General features: G+C 41.9%; 1 protein-coding gene across 5 annotated transcripts in view; it reads left to right on the forward strand.

The window, feature by feature from the left end:
* MID1 (midline 1) overlaps nucleotides 1-16416 on the forward strand; it is a 388197-nt gene extending 371781 nt beyond the window's left edge. For all 5 annotated transcript variants that reach the window (XM_049873126.1, XM_049873123.1, XM_049873128.1 and 2 more), the window contains 3 exons: nucleotides 5064-5225; nucleotides 7571-7778; nucleotides 13061-16416. In XM_049873126.1, coding sequence (XP_049729083.1) covers nucleotides 5064-5225; nucleotides 7571-7778; nucleotides 13061-13409 — 719 coding nt within the window. In that variant the 3' untranslated portion in view covers nucleotides 13410-16416. The remainder of the gene's footprint in view (nucleotides 1-5063; nucleotides 5226-7570; nucleotides 7779-13060) is intronic.
* The last annotated feature ends 320 nt before the right edge of the window (nucleotides 16417-16736 follow it).

Below are 16736 nucleotides of genomic sequence, written 5' to 3' on the forward strand. Positions count from 1 at the left end.
CCCAGGAGTATTATAGATTACTTTTATTATTTTTAAAAAATGTTTTTAAAAACCTTCAAGTCTTCATGGCAGAGAGTACTGTATTTAATTTATTTTAGTCATTTAGAAAAAGTTCATGAATGTTATTAGACATATACTATTTTTATAGAGAAGGAAAAGAATGTTCTCTTCTGTCCAATCTGTTAGAAGACACAAAGGGTGTGAGAAGCTGGAGTGCAGTCTGAAGGGTGTCCATGTCGCATGACATTTTACATACAGGGTTTTATAGCAGGATGATGGTTGCTGTAGGAGGCTCTGTAATCCCATGTGTAATTAGGATCTCCTAATGAGCAGCGTTGCGCAGAGGAATGCTTTGTACCTCACAACCAAAAAGCTTTGTGAACAACAGTAACAAAAAAAAGGTACAAAACTGAATAACTTAATTCAGTTTCGTTATAAACTAATTATCTTCCAAGTTCCATTGTTTTAATACTTGAAAGCTGGATTGGAGAAGGTGACTGTTAGAACACTCCCAAAGATGACTGGAAACGAGTTTGGAGAAAAGTGAAGTTTCAGTTTGGATGGTTGTGTGGGTGTTTCATAAAGAGATGAATAAAACCTAGTCAACAGTCCTGACACAGTGGGGTATCAAGGCAGAGAAGACTCCCTTAAGCAAACTAGATGCCATATGCAAGAAGTTAAGCGGTACTGGCGGAAGACCAAGACTAGCAAGGTAATAATGGTGCACTCCGAAGCACCCCACTTCCTCCAGCCACCCAAAGAAAATTGCCAATGTTGCTTTCTTGGAATTTTTAATCAACTTCTCAATTATTATCCTGGTGATAATAATAATATAAAGGCAAGCCTAAGCAGTAATAGTTATTAATATTCATGAAGGCAGACTGTACTGGTGTAAAGCTATCCACTCAAATTTTAGTACTCCATAACATTCTTGCTGTTTTAATATTCAAGGAAAATTAGTGACCTCTTCAAAATAATAAGGATAGCCAAGTCCCTCTTTTTGTTTGGAAAAGGTTTTTGAAACATTCAATCTTGGTTGGGTTAAGACTTTGGATTATAGGCCAAGCGGCAGTTTGAAGCAATTTCAGACATCTGCTTTCTGATGTTGCTGAAAGCATTCCCACCACCACATTAAACTCCAACTTTTGGGTTGTTCAGTGATGTAAAGTTTATTGAAACATTTTTACATTTGCTTTCTTTGACCACAATAGTCATTTTATTGTAACATATGCAATTAAACGGGAACAGTGTAAAACCAGTAAAATTGAGAGGATTCTCGTTTGATTCTACTGAATGCTGTGATTGTTTTCATTCCTGCCTGCCTGCTTGCTGTTGACAGAGGTCGAGGAATATGAGTGGATTATCCTAGGCAATATAAAAACTTAATTTTTTGTTTTATTACTGTAGTTATAATACTCTTATTAAATACCTAAAGTGAGTTACAGGCCTCTTGGGGCCCAGAGTCAGAGATCAAAATGACCCTTCGTGGGTTGGATCAAAATCTAATATTTGGCTGTGGGATTATCCAGAAGTACTATTTATTATAGCTTTGTTCAAGGGAAACGTAAGGTGAGAGGGCTCAGAAGGGATATATAGTAGGGAATCTTCCTGCTACGTGTGACTATACATGGGAATATATTCTTATGTTACCAATTCCCGATAAGCAACATCATGATTAATGAAGAAGAAATAGAAGTTATCAAGGATTTCATTCTACTTGGATCAACAGTCAACATCCGTGGAAGCAGCAGTCAAGAAATCAAATGATGTATTGCATTGGGCAATTATGCTGCAAAAGACCACTTTAAAGTTTTAAAACACAAAGATGTCACTTTGACAACTAAGGAGTATCCAATCGAAGCCACGGTTTTTTGATCGCCTCAGATGCACTCAAAAATTGGACAATGAAAAAGGGAGGCTGAAGAATTGATGCATTCAAACTGTAGTGTCGGCAAAGAATATTGAATATACCATGGACTGCTAGAAGAATGAATAAATCAGTCTTGGAAGAAATAGTACCAGAATGCTCCTTAGAAGTGAGGACGGCAAGACTTCCACTCACTTACTTTGGACATGTCATCAGGAAAGACCAATCACTAGAAAAGGATTTATGTTTAGTAATGCAGAGCGTGAGCAAAAAATGAGAGAAATCTTCTGTAAGATGGACTGACGCAATAGTCACAACGATGGACTCAAACACACCAATGATCATGAAGAGGTTGTAGGACTTGGCAATGTTTCATTCTGTTATACACAAAGTCTCCATGAGTCAAAGCCAACTCAACATGGCAACTAACAACATACCAGTGAGAACTGGTAGAGGAACAGAAGGCTAGGAGCTAGGGAAAACTGGAGGGGTGGGGGCGGGAATTGTGCCTCCAGTTTCTCTACTTCTCCAAATATAAGCAGACACCCTCTCACACATACACACACTCAAACTCAAATCAAGATTGGCAGTCCTGGTGAAAATATTCACAGGTGGAAATGAAAAGAGGTGAAAGAAAATTGACAAGATCAAGTTAAAAAAAAAAAAAAAAAGACTGAGATGAGCCTAAAATTACAATGCACCCAAGATACAGGTCCTATGAGGTGAATTTTCATAATCAACAAAACACTTTTAAGTTTTTCTTAAGTATGAGTATACCGTGAACAATTTTAACTCAAACTTTGTAGAAAAGTGTTTAGTAGGATTCAAAGACAGATTTTAGCAGGGCTGGGAATATCTTGAAATGCCAAGCAAATATTTGTGGATCTGTGGAGGTATGAGTTTGTGCTTTTCTTTCTGCAGAAAGGTTTTGTTAGATTCTCAAAGAGATGAAACCAAAAACAAGGTTAAGGGGCTACTTTTTCTTGAGAGTATCCTAAGATGGAAGGTGCCTCCAGATCAAAAGAGCTAACCCTTTGACTTGCAAATACACTGAAAGGGAAGGAGGCTGGAGGCCAGTTGGGAGCAGCTCAGGAAGTGGAGGGGCCCAGCCCTCTCCCCCGGACTGGCTGGCGAAGGAAATTCAACAGTGAGGAAACTTCCTGACAGCCCAGACACCAGGGGCTGGAAAAAGGTCCTATTGGAGTGGAGCATGAAGGGTGGAGAGGGGAGAGTTGGGCCTGGTACCAAAGCGATGTTTTCACCCTCAGCCAGCTACAAAACAAAACCAGCTTCCTTTTTCCTACATGTCCCTCCAAGCATCATAAATCCTCAGCTGGCTCCCCAACCCACATCCTGTGAAGCGTGACCAGAGCAACAGCCCCCCTCAACTCTGGGACCAGCCCTCGTAGGGATGCAACTGGTCAAAAATCCCCATCAATGCTTTTCCAAGGTCGACGGCCCTGAGCATCTCTAGGTGCTGCTGCCTCAAGGCTCTTGTAGGCATTTGTCTCTTGAATCAGTTAACAGTTGTTAACTGCCATCGAGTCAACCCCTGACTCATGGTGACCCCATGCACAACAGAACAAAATGCTACCTGGTCCTGCACCGTCCCCATAATTGGCTGTGGATCAGACCGCTGTGATCCATAGGGTTTTCATTGGCTGATTTTTGGAAGTAGATCACCAGGCCTTTCTTCCTAGTCTGTCATATTCTAGAAGCTGTGCTGGAACCTGTTCAGCATCATAGCAACAGGCAAACCTTCACCGACAGACAGGTGGTGGCTGCGTATGAGGTGCACTGATCAGGAATCGAACCCAGGTCTCCTACATGGGAGGCAAGAATTTTACCACTGAACCACCTATGCTACCTCAAGTCATTTAACTAGAACCACAGTAATGCTGGATCCCAAGCAACCTCGATGATCATTTCCTTTAAGCTCCTCTGTTGAAGGTTGGGTTGGGGTTGGCTGATCTAAGCTAAGCTCCAAGGCATCCCTCTACAGCTCTCAACGGGACTTGCTTCTGCATTGGCTGGGCGTTCCCTGAGTCTCTTGTCCCCCTGCTGGGATGAGCAGGCTTTCCAGGGCATGTTCTCCCTGTGGCAAGACAGAGGAATAAGAGCGCAAGCAGAAACCCTCAAGGCCAAGTAACCCCTCTTACTAGATGGACTGTCATCCTTGCTTCATCCTGTTGGCCAAATCCAGTCATATGGGCAAGTCCAAAATCATGTGGCAAGGCAGTGCATTCTCCCTCTTTAGTGGGAGCAACTGCAAAGTCACTTAGACCTGGATAAGGGCTGGGTAAAGAATTGGCAGCAAAAATGCAATCTACTGCATCTATCTTAGTGAAGTCAGTTTCTCATACATTGCTTGGGTCTCTTCCAACCTTGTTTTTAGTGAGGTCCAAAATTCGGTGCTCAGCATAAGTACTAAGAATGGTGATGGGGTGGAGTGGGAGGAATCAGTGGTTCTTTTCTGCTTTCTTTTCACCCCTCCCCCCACAGCGGCTCCTAATGCCCTATGCACATATTCAGTGCTTAAGACCTTGAGCAGACTGCCTTTGCGGCCTCTGCTCACGCAGACCCAAGTTTGCAGCATAATAATTTTGGGTGCCTTTTCCATCTAAAGCACACAATGTTGTTGTGTCGTTGCGTGCCATCAAGTCGATTCGGAGTCATAGCAACCCCTTGTGACAGAGTAGATCTGCTCCATAAGGTTTCCTAGGCTATAATCTCTACAGAAGCAGATTACCAGGTCTGTCTCCGGTAGAGCCACTGGGGGTGTTTGAACTGCCAGCCTTTCAGTTAGCAGCTGAGTGCTTAACCATTGTGCCACCAGAGTGCCATAAAACACAATAGGAATGTATGGGAATAGATCCAGGCTGATCTTCACATATGGGCAGAGCCCTGAGCCAAGAGCACCCAGGTTTATTCACTGACTCAACTAAGTTCTCCTCTGTCCCATGGGGTCGCTATGAGTCTGTATCAACTTGACGGCACCCAACAACATTGTGTGCTTTAGATGGAAAAGCCACTGAAATTATTATGCTGCAAACTCTGGTCTGGGCGAACAAGAGCAGGTGACAAAGCACTCCATTTACCAATTCTTACGGTTCCAATAACCTGAAATTACTCAGCCATGGGAATTTTGCCCCACGCTTGCACTAAACAGTAGTGCTGTGTCTGGTTGGCTCTGCAGGTCTGTGTAATTCAGCCGATAGCTGGATGATCGTGCCCAATATCAAGCAGAACCACTACACGGTGCACGGTCTGCAGAGTGGCACCAAGTACATCTTCATCGTCAAGGCCATCAACCAGGCAGGCAGCCGCAGCAGCGAGCCTGGGAAGCTGAAGACAAACAGTAAGTGACATGAGCACAGCAGAATGCCTTTCCCTCACCTGCTCTCCTTTCAGCTGCCTCTCTCCCCCTTTCTTTTCCTCCTTTCTCTCTTGGGCATCTTGACCAAAGCTAGCAAGCCCCTCAAGGCAAGCAGGGAGCCAGCCAACTCTATCCCATTTAACATCTCTGCACTTCCGGCCTTTCCTGGTTCCAATAAATCAACCTGGAAGGGTTCCTGTGAGAATCCAAATATACATATATATAGCCTGGCACAGTAATATCTGCTGTCAGTACAGGGGCTATATCAATGGCAGATATGATTGTTTTCCATAGCAGAACAGCAAATGAGTAGCTCTTCAGAAATTGTTTCTTTTGCTTCAGCTATCTCTCTAGCCAGTGGGTCTCAGCTGGGGATGATTTTGCTCCTCAGGGGACATTTGGCAATGTCTGGAGACATTTTTTGGTTGTCATGGTTGGGGGCGGGGACGGGGACTACTGGCATGTAGTAGGTGGAAACCAGGGACGCTGGTCTACGATGCGTAGGACAGCTGCCACCACAGAGAATGATCCTGCCTATGTGCGAGCCTTGTGATATTGCCGTTTCCCTCTCTCTGTCCCTGTCCACGTTTGTTGTGTTTTCTCTTTCTTCTTAACGTCTTTTCGTCTAGGAATGCTGTGTTATGTAACATGGTATTTCTTTGTGGTAAGGCCTCCCAAGAGAAAGCAAATTGGAGTATGCTAATATGACACCATGTAATGGGGTTGCCAGCCGGTCAACAGGAACGATTAACTGCTTTTCAAGAGAAGCCTCCATTTAACCCATATCCTTGGTTTCCCAGCACCTTGTAGAGCACAGGTTGGGCCTCAGAAATGGCAAGGGGGTGTAAAGCGAGCACTGGGTGCAGGTGGAGAAGACTGAGGTTCCACCACTTGGTACCCATGTGGCCTTGTGGATGGTTTCTTCATTTTTCTGACTTTTTTAAAAATAAACTTTATATTTTTGAATAATTTTAGATTTATGTGAAAGTGCCAAAGATGGTACAGAGAATTCCGTATACTCTTCACTCAGTTCCCCCTAATGTTAACATTGTACATAACCTTGATAGATTTGTCACAACTGAGATAATAACATTGGTACATTATTCTCAGCTAAAGTCTAGACTTCATTCAAATTTTGCCAGTTTTTCCACTGGTGTCTTTTCCTGTTCCAGGATCCCCTCCAGATCCCACATTGCCTGTAGTATTTTTTTACTTTTAAAATGGGGCCATTTTAGTTTCTTTTAGGAGCTATGAGTCGGAATCGACTCGACGGCACTGGGTTTGGTTTTGGTTTTAGGAGCTATCACAAAGACAAGCTCAAAACAATTGTAAATGCATAAGAAAATACAGGTTTCTTTGCAACTGCACAGCCCATGGCGTAGTACCTATGCATACTCAGATCAACAGCTTTTATTTGATTGCATTAAAACATGTATTTGTATCTTCAAAAAATTTACTCAGCACCTACTGTATTTGAGACGGTGTGCAAGATACTGAGGATAGTATGGCAAACTGAACTCATTCAGCTCCTTAAGATATACTTCCCTCAAGGAGCCTATTGGGGGATAAAGCCCATCAATCCTTATTACCATCTTAGTCAGGGTTCTCTAGAGAAGCAGAAGCATAATACACGCACACGCACACGCACATATGTATGTATGCATGTGTGTGTGTGTGTAAAGAGAGAGAGATTTTAAGGAATTATGGGGGGGCTGGCAAGTCCAAAATCTGTAGGTCAGGCAACAGGCTGGAGATACCTGCACTCTTGTGTCCCCAAATCCGTAGGACAGGAAGAAAAAAGTTCATTGTATAAATAAGTAACTGAGACGCATGCTTTTAAACATTAAGCTTCTTTCACCTCTCAATGTTTCTCCTGGTAAAGATGGAAACATTTTTAGAGAATAAGTAGGAAAACAAAGACTAAATACATACACAGAGGTGAAATTCTGCAGAGCATGTCTCTGAGACATCTGATTGATGCTTCATCGGTTTTACTTAAGGTACTTGTATTCATTAGAACGGACAGACTGGAAGCTCACGAAAGCAGGGACATGTTCTTATTCACCATTTTACTGTGCCGAGCATGATACTTTACTGAGTTGGTGCTCCTTACGTATACCTTAAGTATCATGAAAACTGAGCAAGCAAATGTCTTTGAAAGTTGTTTATAAATTTGAAATCACTATTCAGATGTCACCTTGTGATAGAAAACGTGATCCAGGGACAGTTGAATTGTTCCCATTTTTAAAATTTGGTTGTGAAAATATGTTATTGTTCATGTTAATGAACTATTCCTTGCTCTTTTTGTTTTGCGAACTTGTTTCCAGGCCAACCATTTAAACTGGACCCCAAGTCTGCACATCGAAAACTGAAGGTGTCCCATGATAACTTGACAGTAGAACGTGATGAGTCGTCATCCAAAAAGAGCCACACGCCTGAGCGCTTCACGAGCCAAGGGAGCTATGGTGTAGCTGGAAATGTGTTCATTGATAGTGGCCGGCATTACTGGGAAGTGGTCATAAGTGGAAGCACGTGGTAGGCAACTTACATCTATTGTCCTCCAGTTATGAGAAGGCATATCTCATTCTGTACCTTGTCAGAGCATCAACCAAGATCCATCGTGAAGAATAATATGCAGAAAAGCTTATCAGTCAGCTATTTTCACAATAATGCTGCCTAACAAACACCCCAAAACTCAGTGGCTTCAAACAGCAATCATTCATTTTACTCACTCACACATCTGTGGGTTAGCTAATTGAGGCTAACTTCAGTGGGGTTTTGCTTTACATGGTAGATTCGGTCTAGGTCTGTTCTGTGTTTTTTTCTTGTCTGACTTGGACCACTGGGCTACCCAAGCCATGTCCTTCTCAAGTTGGTGGCAGAAACCCAAGAACATTGGCCAAAGCAAGTCACATGGCCAAGTCCAAAGCCAATGGTGTAGCAAAGTGTATCCCTCCCATGGAGTTGGGAGGAGAATGTGAATATTTGCCAAGCAATCATCTAATCCCCATTTGACCAATTCGAAAAATAACTTGTTTTAAATCCACTCATTTTTTTTATTTATGGCAAGAATTGCAGCCAAGATTATAGAACCCAGGTCCCTGGAAGAGCTAGTATGCTGACACTGCTCTTTCATGCCCTGTAACAGAGGTCTGTAAACTATGGCCCATGGGCCAAATCCAGCCTGCCTCCTGTTTTTGCAAATAAAGTTTTATTGGAGCCCAGCCACCTCCAGTCTTTTAGGTATTTATTGCCTATGGCTGCTTTTGAGCCACAAGGGCAGAGTGGCAGAGTTGAGTAAATACTACATAACTGTATCGCCCACAAAGCTGAAAATATTTACTCCTGGCCCTTTACGGAAAAAGTTTGTTGAGCCCTGCTCTAACACATTACTCACCATCATTAAAAAAAAAAAAAAAAAAAAACTGATTTCTGTTGTTTTCTATGTCTTCTGACTCTAGACTGAGCCAGTTGGTGCAAATAGCTACGGGGTGAGGAGTGTGCGTGAAGCATTGACTATAGACTGGAAATCATTACAAAGGCAGTTAGAGCCAGGCCACTGACCTTAGCCCGCTGAGTTCTCTAAGCTGAAGGACAGAGGTCAGAGAGCAATCTACATTTTCTACATTTGAGTCAGTTAACCTCACAAAGAAAAGCCTACTCCATAGCCACAAACTGCACCCCTTACTCTGGCTGTCAGCCTCACAACTGTCTGCTTGCTATTGATCAAAAAGGGAGCAATTTTATTTTTATTTAGCAAGCCCTTATTTAGCACAACTATTTTTTTTTATGTGCCAGGGCCTGGTCTAAGTGTTTTACAAATGTGAACTTATTTATTTATCCTAACAGAACTAACAAGGGAGGTGCTAGTATTATCCCATTCTACAGATGAGGTGACTGAGGCACATGCCCCAGGCACCAAGCTTCTAGGTGGCAGAGCCCGGAAGCTTGTAGTCAGGGTTCAAGCTCTTAACCAGAGGTCAGCAAACATTGTCTAAAGGACCAGGGAGTCAGTACTTCCCGATTTTGGGGCCATATGGTTTCTGTTGCAACTACTCAACTCTGCCGTTGTAGAGGGAAAGCAGCCACAGACACATGAATAGGAGGAGTGACTGCGTCCCAGTAAAACTTTATTTATAAGAACCAGTGACTTAGGAGGCAGTAAGCTTCTGTTAAGGGTGATAGAAAAATTTGGAAATGGATAGTGGTGATGGTTACACAACATGATGAGCATAATTAACTTCCCTGAAGCATTCGTGTAAAAATTATTGAAATGGCAAATGTTTTGTTTCCATCATTAAAAAAGCAACAGCAGAAGGTGGGCTAGGTTTGGCCCGCGGGCCATAGATGGCTGATCCCTGCTCTTAACCACCATGCTAAGGCTAGGCTACTATCCAAAACAGGGTGATATATTTTAGAAACATTATAAGGATTCTTTAGGGCTTCCAATGGCATACTCAGTGAGTCGGCAGCTTAATCCTTGCTTTAAAAATAAAACCAAAATTTAAAACTGCAAAACCTGAAGGTGTTGAGTATTCTAACAGTGTTATTTTTGATGTAATGATCAAACACTTCTTATTTATATATATATATTTTTTAAAAAACCTTTTGATTCAAGTTTATTCAAATAATGCAATGCATGTAGCTCTCATATAGTGTTGGATAAGCCAATCAAAATCTAAGAACTGGAATCATGTCTCCTAATAATGGTACCAATATTGGCCGAACTAGTAGGTTTTCCTCTGTTCTAAGTTATCCTCACAATTCCTCTCGCCCAGATCATTTCCTGCTCCCATGTACTGCCAGAGAGTTGAGAACAAATCCTTCTACCCATTAGGCTCAGAACTCCACTGACATTTCCAGTTTTTAGCTGCACTGGGGCAAGATAAAAGCACAAAGGAAAATACAGTGGATGGCAGGTGCAAAAAAGCAAACGTTTCTTGTTAATTCGTGTGCTATATTAATCTGGGCTGGAATCCAGTGTCTAAATAATTACACCCCCATTAATAATTATTTATGATAAATGATACCTGATCGTTATGATCTCACCGCCATTGATGAATAGCGCGGGAAATTCCACCAGACCACTCCAGTTATATAAACACGGGTCAGCAGTATTCCTTGAAAATACCCTCCAGATGTCAAAACTAACTCATGGGGGGGGGTCTAAAATTAATAACGGCATTTTGGGTTTTTCCAAAGCCGAATTTGTCAATTCCTGAAAATCTTCACGTTGAAAGTTGTTGGCCGTTTCCAGGGAGACGTTAGTGAGGAAGAGGTGACCTCTAGGATTAAATGCCCATGGACATCGTGATTTGCAGCAGCTAATGACATATATATTTTCTCATGAAATGTAGTCTGGACTTTAAATGAACATGTATGTTATGATCCGTGCAATGGGGCGTGCTAGCATTGCTCTGTGAAACGTAATTTTTATACTTTGGGAATTCTCTATGTTTCACTGCATGACTTAATGGAACATTACATTCTGCCTGCACCTTTCAAGCTCCATGGAAATATGTACATAGTTGTACAGATTAATGATCATATAATGGTATTTTCCTTTGGTTAATGGACTATACACTTAGTTATTTTCTTACTCTCTGATGCTGTTAATGGGGGCTTGGTGTTTGATGAAATGGCGTGAACTAAACGAGCAACAGTAGGCTCCTGCAAAGAGTAGTAGGTCAGAAGTCTGGGGGGCGGGAGTCTGGATTTTGCTCCTCATTAACTGTATTAACCTTTGATATGTTTTCCCATTTGCTAAATGAAGGCAGTCATACCTGCCACAGCTACTTCATAGGGTTCAGGTAAGGTTCAAATGGGAGCCAAACGTCAACGTTCTTTAATAAAAAAAAATGAAAATGATGTGCTACAAGAAGGAAATAATACAGACCTCTAAGGATCATTTTGCGATGCAAACGCAGGTTCCAAATTCTCTGAAAAATGGAAACAGTGTCTACCAGGGCACAGAGAGCATCTTTGGGGGAAATGCTTAAAATGGCAAAATGAAAACCTTTCCTAGGTATATGAGTTAGGGTTCAGCAGGGAAACAGAAGTCACTAAAGTGACATACTCCAAGGAGTAAGGAGCCAGAAGCTTACATGACTCCTGGAAGGACTAGGGAGTTTATGAAGTCGGGCTGAGCTGTGGTCAAGGGAAAGGGGTTGACAAGCAGAGAGGAAGGTGCATCCAGGAGCTTCCCCAGAAGCTGCACAAGCCTCCCGTCTGCCGTCTATTGCCTACTTGTAGACCTTCTGGATCTTGTGTAAGAGGTTCACACTAGCAGAACCTGGTCTGGGCCCCTAATGGAAAGGGGATTCTGAGAAATGTAGCTCCAGGCTCCTCCCCATGATGCAGAGAGGATATAGAGGGAAGAGAGGCTGCTGGATTGATGGTAGACAGGCTGGCATGCTGGGCTTACCAGATTACCGATTCCATCCTCTTTGTGAATTCAATGAGGGCATTTTGTATTTTCTTTTTTAAAAGACCACCCTTTACAGTGATTGTATTTTAAATCTAACATACAAGTCTTTGAAGAATATCATTTCTCAAAGACTAAGTTTTTCTCTTAGGCGCCATATGTCAATATCCAGTTAGACTGGTTTCTACTATGACATATTAAACTTGGACTCTGAATTATACACTTTTCATTTAAAGTGATGGGTTTTGCTTAACTTAATAACTGTGAAATATTACAAATATCATAGAGATATACCTCAAGGGGAAACAGTGATTAAGAAGCTTAGAACATTGTGGAAAGAACTCTTAAAATTATTTTTTGAGCAGCGAGAGAACATTTTGAATAACCAGGTTATCTGTCTGCTCAAATTAAAACATCAGAGAAGAGATTCAGAATTTTTTTTTAATGTGGTAGGAAATATAGTCAGAAGGATTCTTGGCAGTGATGAATTACTCAGGGTTTGGTGAGGGAAGGCATTGTAGAGTGTTGTTTAAGCTCCTGGCCTTTTGAGTCATCCTAGGGCTCAATATTAAAGTGTCATTGAGCAATGATAATAAAATAGCACTTGTTGGATCTTACATATCAGGCATTGTGACCAGGGATTTACATGCATTCTCTCCCTTAGTCCTCAAAAAAACCCTCGGAGGTGGATGCTACCATCGTCCTGTGTTGTAGATGAGAAAACTGAGGCTGACGGATGACAAGGAACGTATCCCCATAAGTGGAAATCATTCTCCAAGCTTGCCTTTTGCAAAATGCACTTAAAGTCATGGAAAATGACAGACATGGGTTCAGTTGAAACATTTAAATGAAAATGAAAAACTCTACGCCTGTACTATCCAATAATGGTAGCCACAAACCACATGTGACTATTTAATTTAACTTAATTAAAATTAACTATAATTTAAAATTCAGTTATTTGTCACACCAGCCACGTTCAAGAGCTCAGTAGCCACGTGTGGCTCGTGGTTACCATATTGGAGGTGCAGAACATTTTAGTCATTCCAGAAAGTTCTATTGGACAGTGCTCGTCTAGAGAATTCATTGTGTAGGTAGGTTTTCATAAGGTTAAAAAAAAAGGCAGAAAAAAACATAGTTCACATTTTATTATAGTGTTTGAACTAAAAACAGCAATGTGGATACATACAATGACCTCTTTCCACCCACTCTATGTTGGGGAGGGAAGAAGATGAGAAACACATGTGTCGGGGTTCTTGCCAAGCTTTCACTTAAAGAGAAGGAACAGGGACAATAGGGGATCACGTTTCTTGACCCCTGAGGACCATCAAGTGGAAGTAAAAGTACACGTGCATCCAGGCTCACCATTGTTGTCATCGCTATTTCGTTTCTGCAGGTATGCCATTGGCCTGGCCTACAAATCAGCCCCGAAGCACGAGTGGATTGGGAAGAACTCGGCTTCATGGGCACTCTGCCGCTGTAACAACAACTGGGTGGTGAGACACAATAGCAAGGAGATCCCAATTGAGCCAGCCCCCCACCTGAGGCGCGTCGGCATCCTGCTAGACTACGACAACGGCTCCGTCGCCTTTTACGATGCTTTGAACTCCATCCACCTCTACACCTTCGATATTGCCTTTGCGCAGCCGGTGTGTCCAACCTTCACCGTGTGGAACAAATGTTTGACCATTATAACTGGCCTTCCGATCCCAGACCACTTGGACTGCACGGAGCAACTGCCCTGAGCATTTGGCCAAGTGGAGCCGCTGTCTGGGGCAGGAAAAGGTGCATGGCCACCATTTAGGGGACTGAGAAAGCACAGGCTTCAAGAGCCTGACGAAATCTCACCAAAAAGTGTCCCAAAATTGGCTCAGATAGGTCTGAAAACGGGCACCTCCCCTCCTTTTACTGTGTTTTGTATTAAGTGCAGGCTTTAATAATTTCTTCAAACTTTTTTTTGTATTTACAGGAAAATTTATAGATTATTTATAAAAGAAACATAATCAGATTACAACTCCTAGGACTTCTTTGGTTTTGCACATTAAGAAGCCCATTTGTTCAAGTTTACCAGCTCTTTGGAACCTTTATTGCATCACAGTCTATGGGCTTGAGAAAAAAAATCATCGTTTGTAGTTTTGTGTGTTTGTTCATTTTCTCACATCATAAGCTTTCATAGTCATCCCATGCTAGGTCCTGTCACCTCAACAGTACACCCCCAGAATATGCAATGATTTTCAAAACAAAAATAGTTTCAAGTCTCCTGAACAGGAGTCCCTGGGTGGTGCAAACAGTTAAAGATCTCAGCTGCTAATCGAAAGGCTAGAGGTTTGAGCCCACCCAGAGGTGCCTCAAAAGAAAGGCGTGGTGACCTACTTCCGAAAGGTCACAGCCATCGAAAACCCTATGGAGCACAGTTCTATCTGGATGCCCACGGGGTCACCACGAGTTGGAGGCAACTCGACACCAACTGGTTTAGGGAAGTGAACAGGCTTTCTTACTCTGGTTTATTTTGAAATGTGTTAACTGTGAGGTCAAATACTTCTGTTGGATCAACTAGAATGCAGAGCATGAGGATGGAAGGAGGTGACTCTGGAGAATGGACCAGTCATGGCTAAGTCTTTAGTTACCCTCTGATGGCTGGTGGGATAATGTTGGAAAGAAAGGCTCTGAAACCTTGGGCTGTATTTTGCCCTGCTTCTCCCAGGGTTAAGGATTCTGGGATAACATTAAGAATGACATTGCAATTGAAAGAAGGAATCACTTTGAATCCTACTGACTATTAAAAAACTCAGACTGACTTGTGTTTTATCAGAAATAGGATTCTGCTTCATGGTATAAAATCTACTTCGTTCTTCCTTCTAATACCTTTCTTTAGGCTTGTGAAATGTCTTCACTACATTTAATAGTTGCCCTGTTCCACCCTCCCCAAATTATTTTCCTTTTGTCTCTGGAGCTGAGGAAAGAAACTTGTTCTGTCACAAATGGAGCCCCATTTTGGCTTGATTCTGCTCTCCAGTACGTCAGCACATGGCACCGATCACCACTAGCACGTCCAAATATAAGTCACCCGAAAAACACTCAATATTTATGAGTTGGTAATGACGAGGGACGTTGCATAAAGTACTATTCACTAGTACACATGCCTCAAAAGTTATTATAAACAGACCTTTATTAAACATGTCTTGAAAGATGTAGAAGTCTCTCATTATTCTAGTATAGTTTATCATAGAGTTGTAAGAGGGGAAAAACTCGTTATTCTCACATACGACCTAATAGAACCTGCTAATAAAGTGTCTGATGGAATTTTTTTCATGCTCATCGGACACACTGAAATGGTCCATGAATTAAGGCTTTCCAAAGTGGCCCTTAGAGTGGAAATCTGGCATTGGTTCAACCTGAAGAAGGGTAAAAATTGTTTCCATTACGAAAATATTTATCTGGGCTACTGGCTCGGCCATCTTGACTGAACAGAGGGATGGATTTAGACATTGTTTCTAGTGATTTTATTTTTAACCAAACCGACCAATTGTTTTCCTGAAATAATAGACCCATTGTTTCAGTATCACGTGGCCAAAGCTTATGTGATGGCGAATCTGGAATTCATAGGAGCCCATGCCGGGTTACCGTGTCTTCTGTCTTCTCCACTTGCAGACACTCCTTTTCTTAACAAATAGATTCTATATATTTGCTCTATTATTTATACCCAGATGGATATTTTGATAGCTACTTCAGATAATTTTACATCTGAATGATGAACACCTCAATGGAAAAAAACTAATCATTCTCTGGAAACTTAATGGAATTTTTTTTTTAATGATATAGAAACATTGTGTATTTGCCTTCCCTGAAGACACTGAAAGGATTGTCTCGGTAATTTTTACGTATTGTTTTGGGTAGCTGGATAACAAATATTTTAATGCACTTTGTACACTAACAGGTTCTTAATAGAAAGGGTCTAAAACTCAGCTTCTGAGTTTTGTAAATCACAGTCTCCAGGTACCAATAAATGCTACAGTTTGCCTTACGATGTTTACCTAAAGCATTTATGAGAAGGACAGTGTTTCCATGACTATAATGTTTTGCAATATAAAGAAGTTACTTCTCAAATTTTCACTGCAAGCCGTTTAGCGTATGTTTTGGCTATTTTTATAAGGATAAGAGAGATTTTGTTATAATTTTGTGGAGGAAAGCTCACTCTTTGCTAACTTAACACATTGTGGATAGTAGCAGTTAATGTTCCAGGTTGTCGTTATTTACAGGAAAATATGTATATGGTGAAAGGCCACAGTGTTTAATTTCTGTAATGATGTAGAAAAGACTTCCACGTGGGTTTTTTTTTTGAAAGTCTAAAAAATATGTTCTATAAACATGTGCTGCAGTACAATTTAGCGTTCTCTCTCTTTTTTTTAATGGATTGGGTCATGGTATTTTATTTTTTGAGGTCCTCACTTCACAGGAAGCAATGCGGGCGAGGCAGGGGAGAAATATGGCAGTGCCAAGAAAGTCGATTCAGCAAAAGCGATGCAGAGCCAGCTAAGGCTGCCAGGGCCGGCGTCCTGAGCGGATGAACATTGCAGTCTCGCAGTGCCCCGCGCTTGGTTGAACGCTTTGCTGCTGCCATCTTGAAATTCTTAACTCTCGAACAAGGGGCTCGCGTTTTCATTGTACCCTGGGCCCTGCAAATTATGTAGCCCATCCTCAGAACTCAAACCTGGTACCTCCCTTCCTGTTGTACTCAAATAAATAAAGAAATCTGGATCCAAAGTTGAAAGTGCCTGGCTATATAATTCAAGTGGAAATCTAATGGTGAGGGAGGAGCTGGGTGGAGATTTATTCTGGTATTGCTATGTTAACAATCGCCTTCCAGGTGATTTTTCCCTCAGGGAACACTTGGCATTTCTGGTTGTCACAATGAGGGCGGGGGTGCTACTGGTATCTAGTGGACAGAGACCAGAGATACTGCTAAACATCCCACAATGCACGGGACAGTCCCCACCACAAATAATGATCAGACTCCAAATGTCACTAGTGCCAAGGTGGAGAAACTCTTTTTGTTTTTGAAGCAATTCTCA

This window comes from Elephas maximus, chromosome X, assembly GCF_024166365.1.
Source record: "Elephas maximus indicus isolate mEleMax1 chromosome X, mEleMax1 primary haplotype, whole genome shotgun sequence".
Lineage (NCBI taxonomy): Eukaryota > Metazoa > Chordata > Mammalia > Proboscidea > Elephantidae > Elephas > Elephas maximus.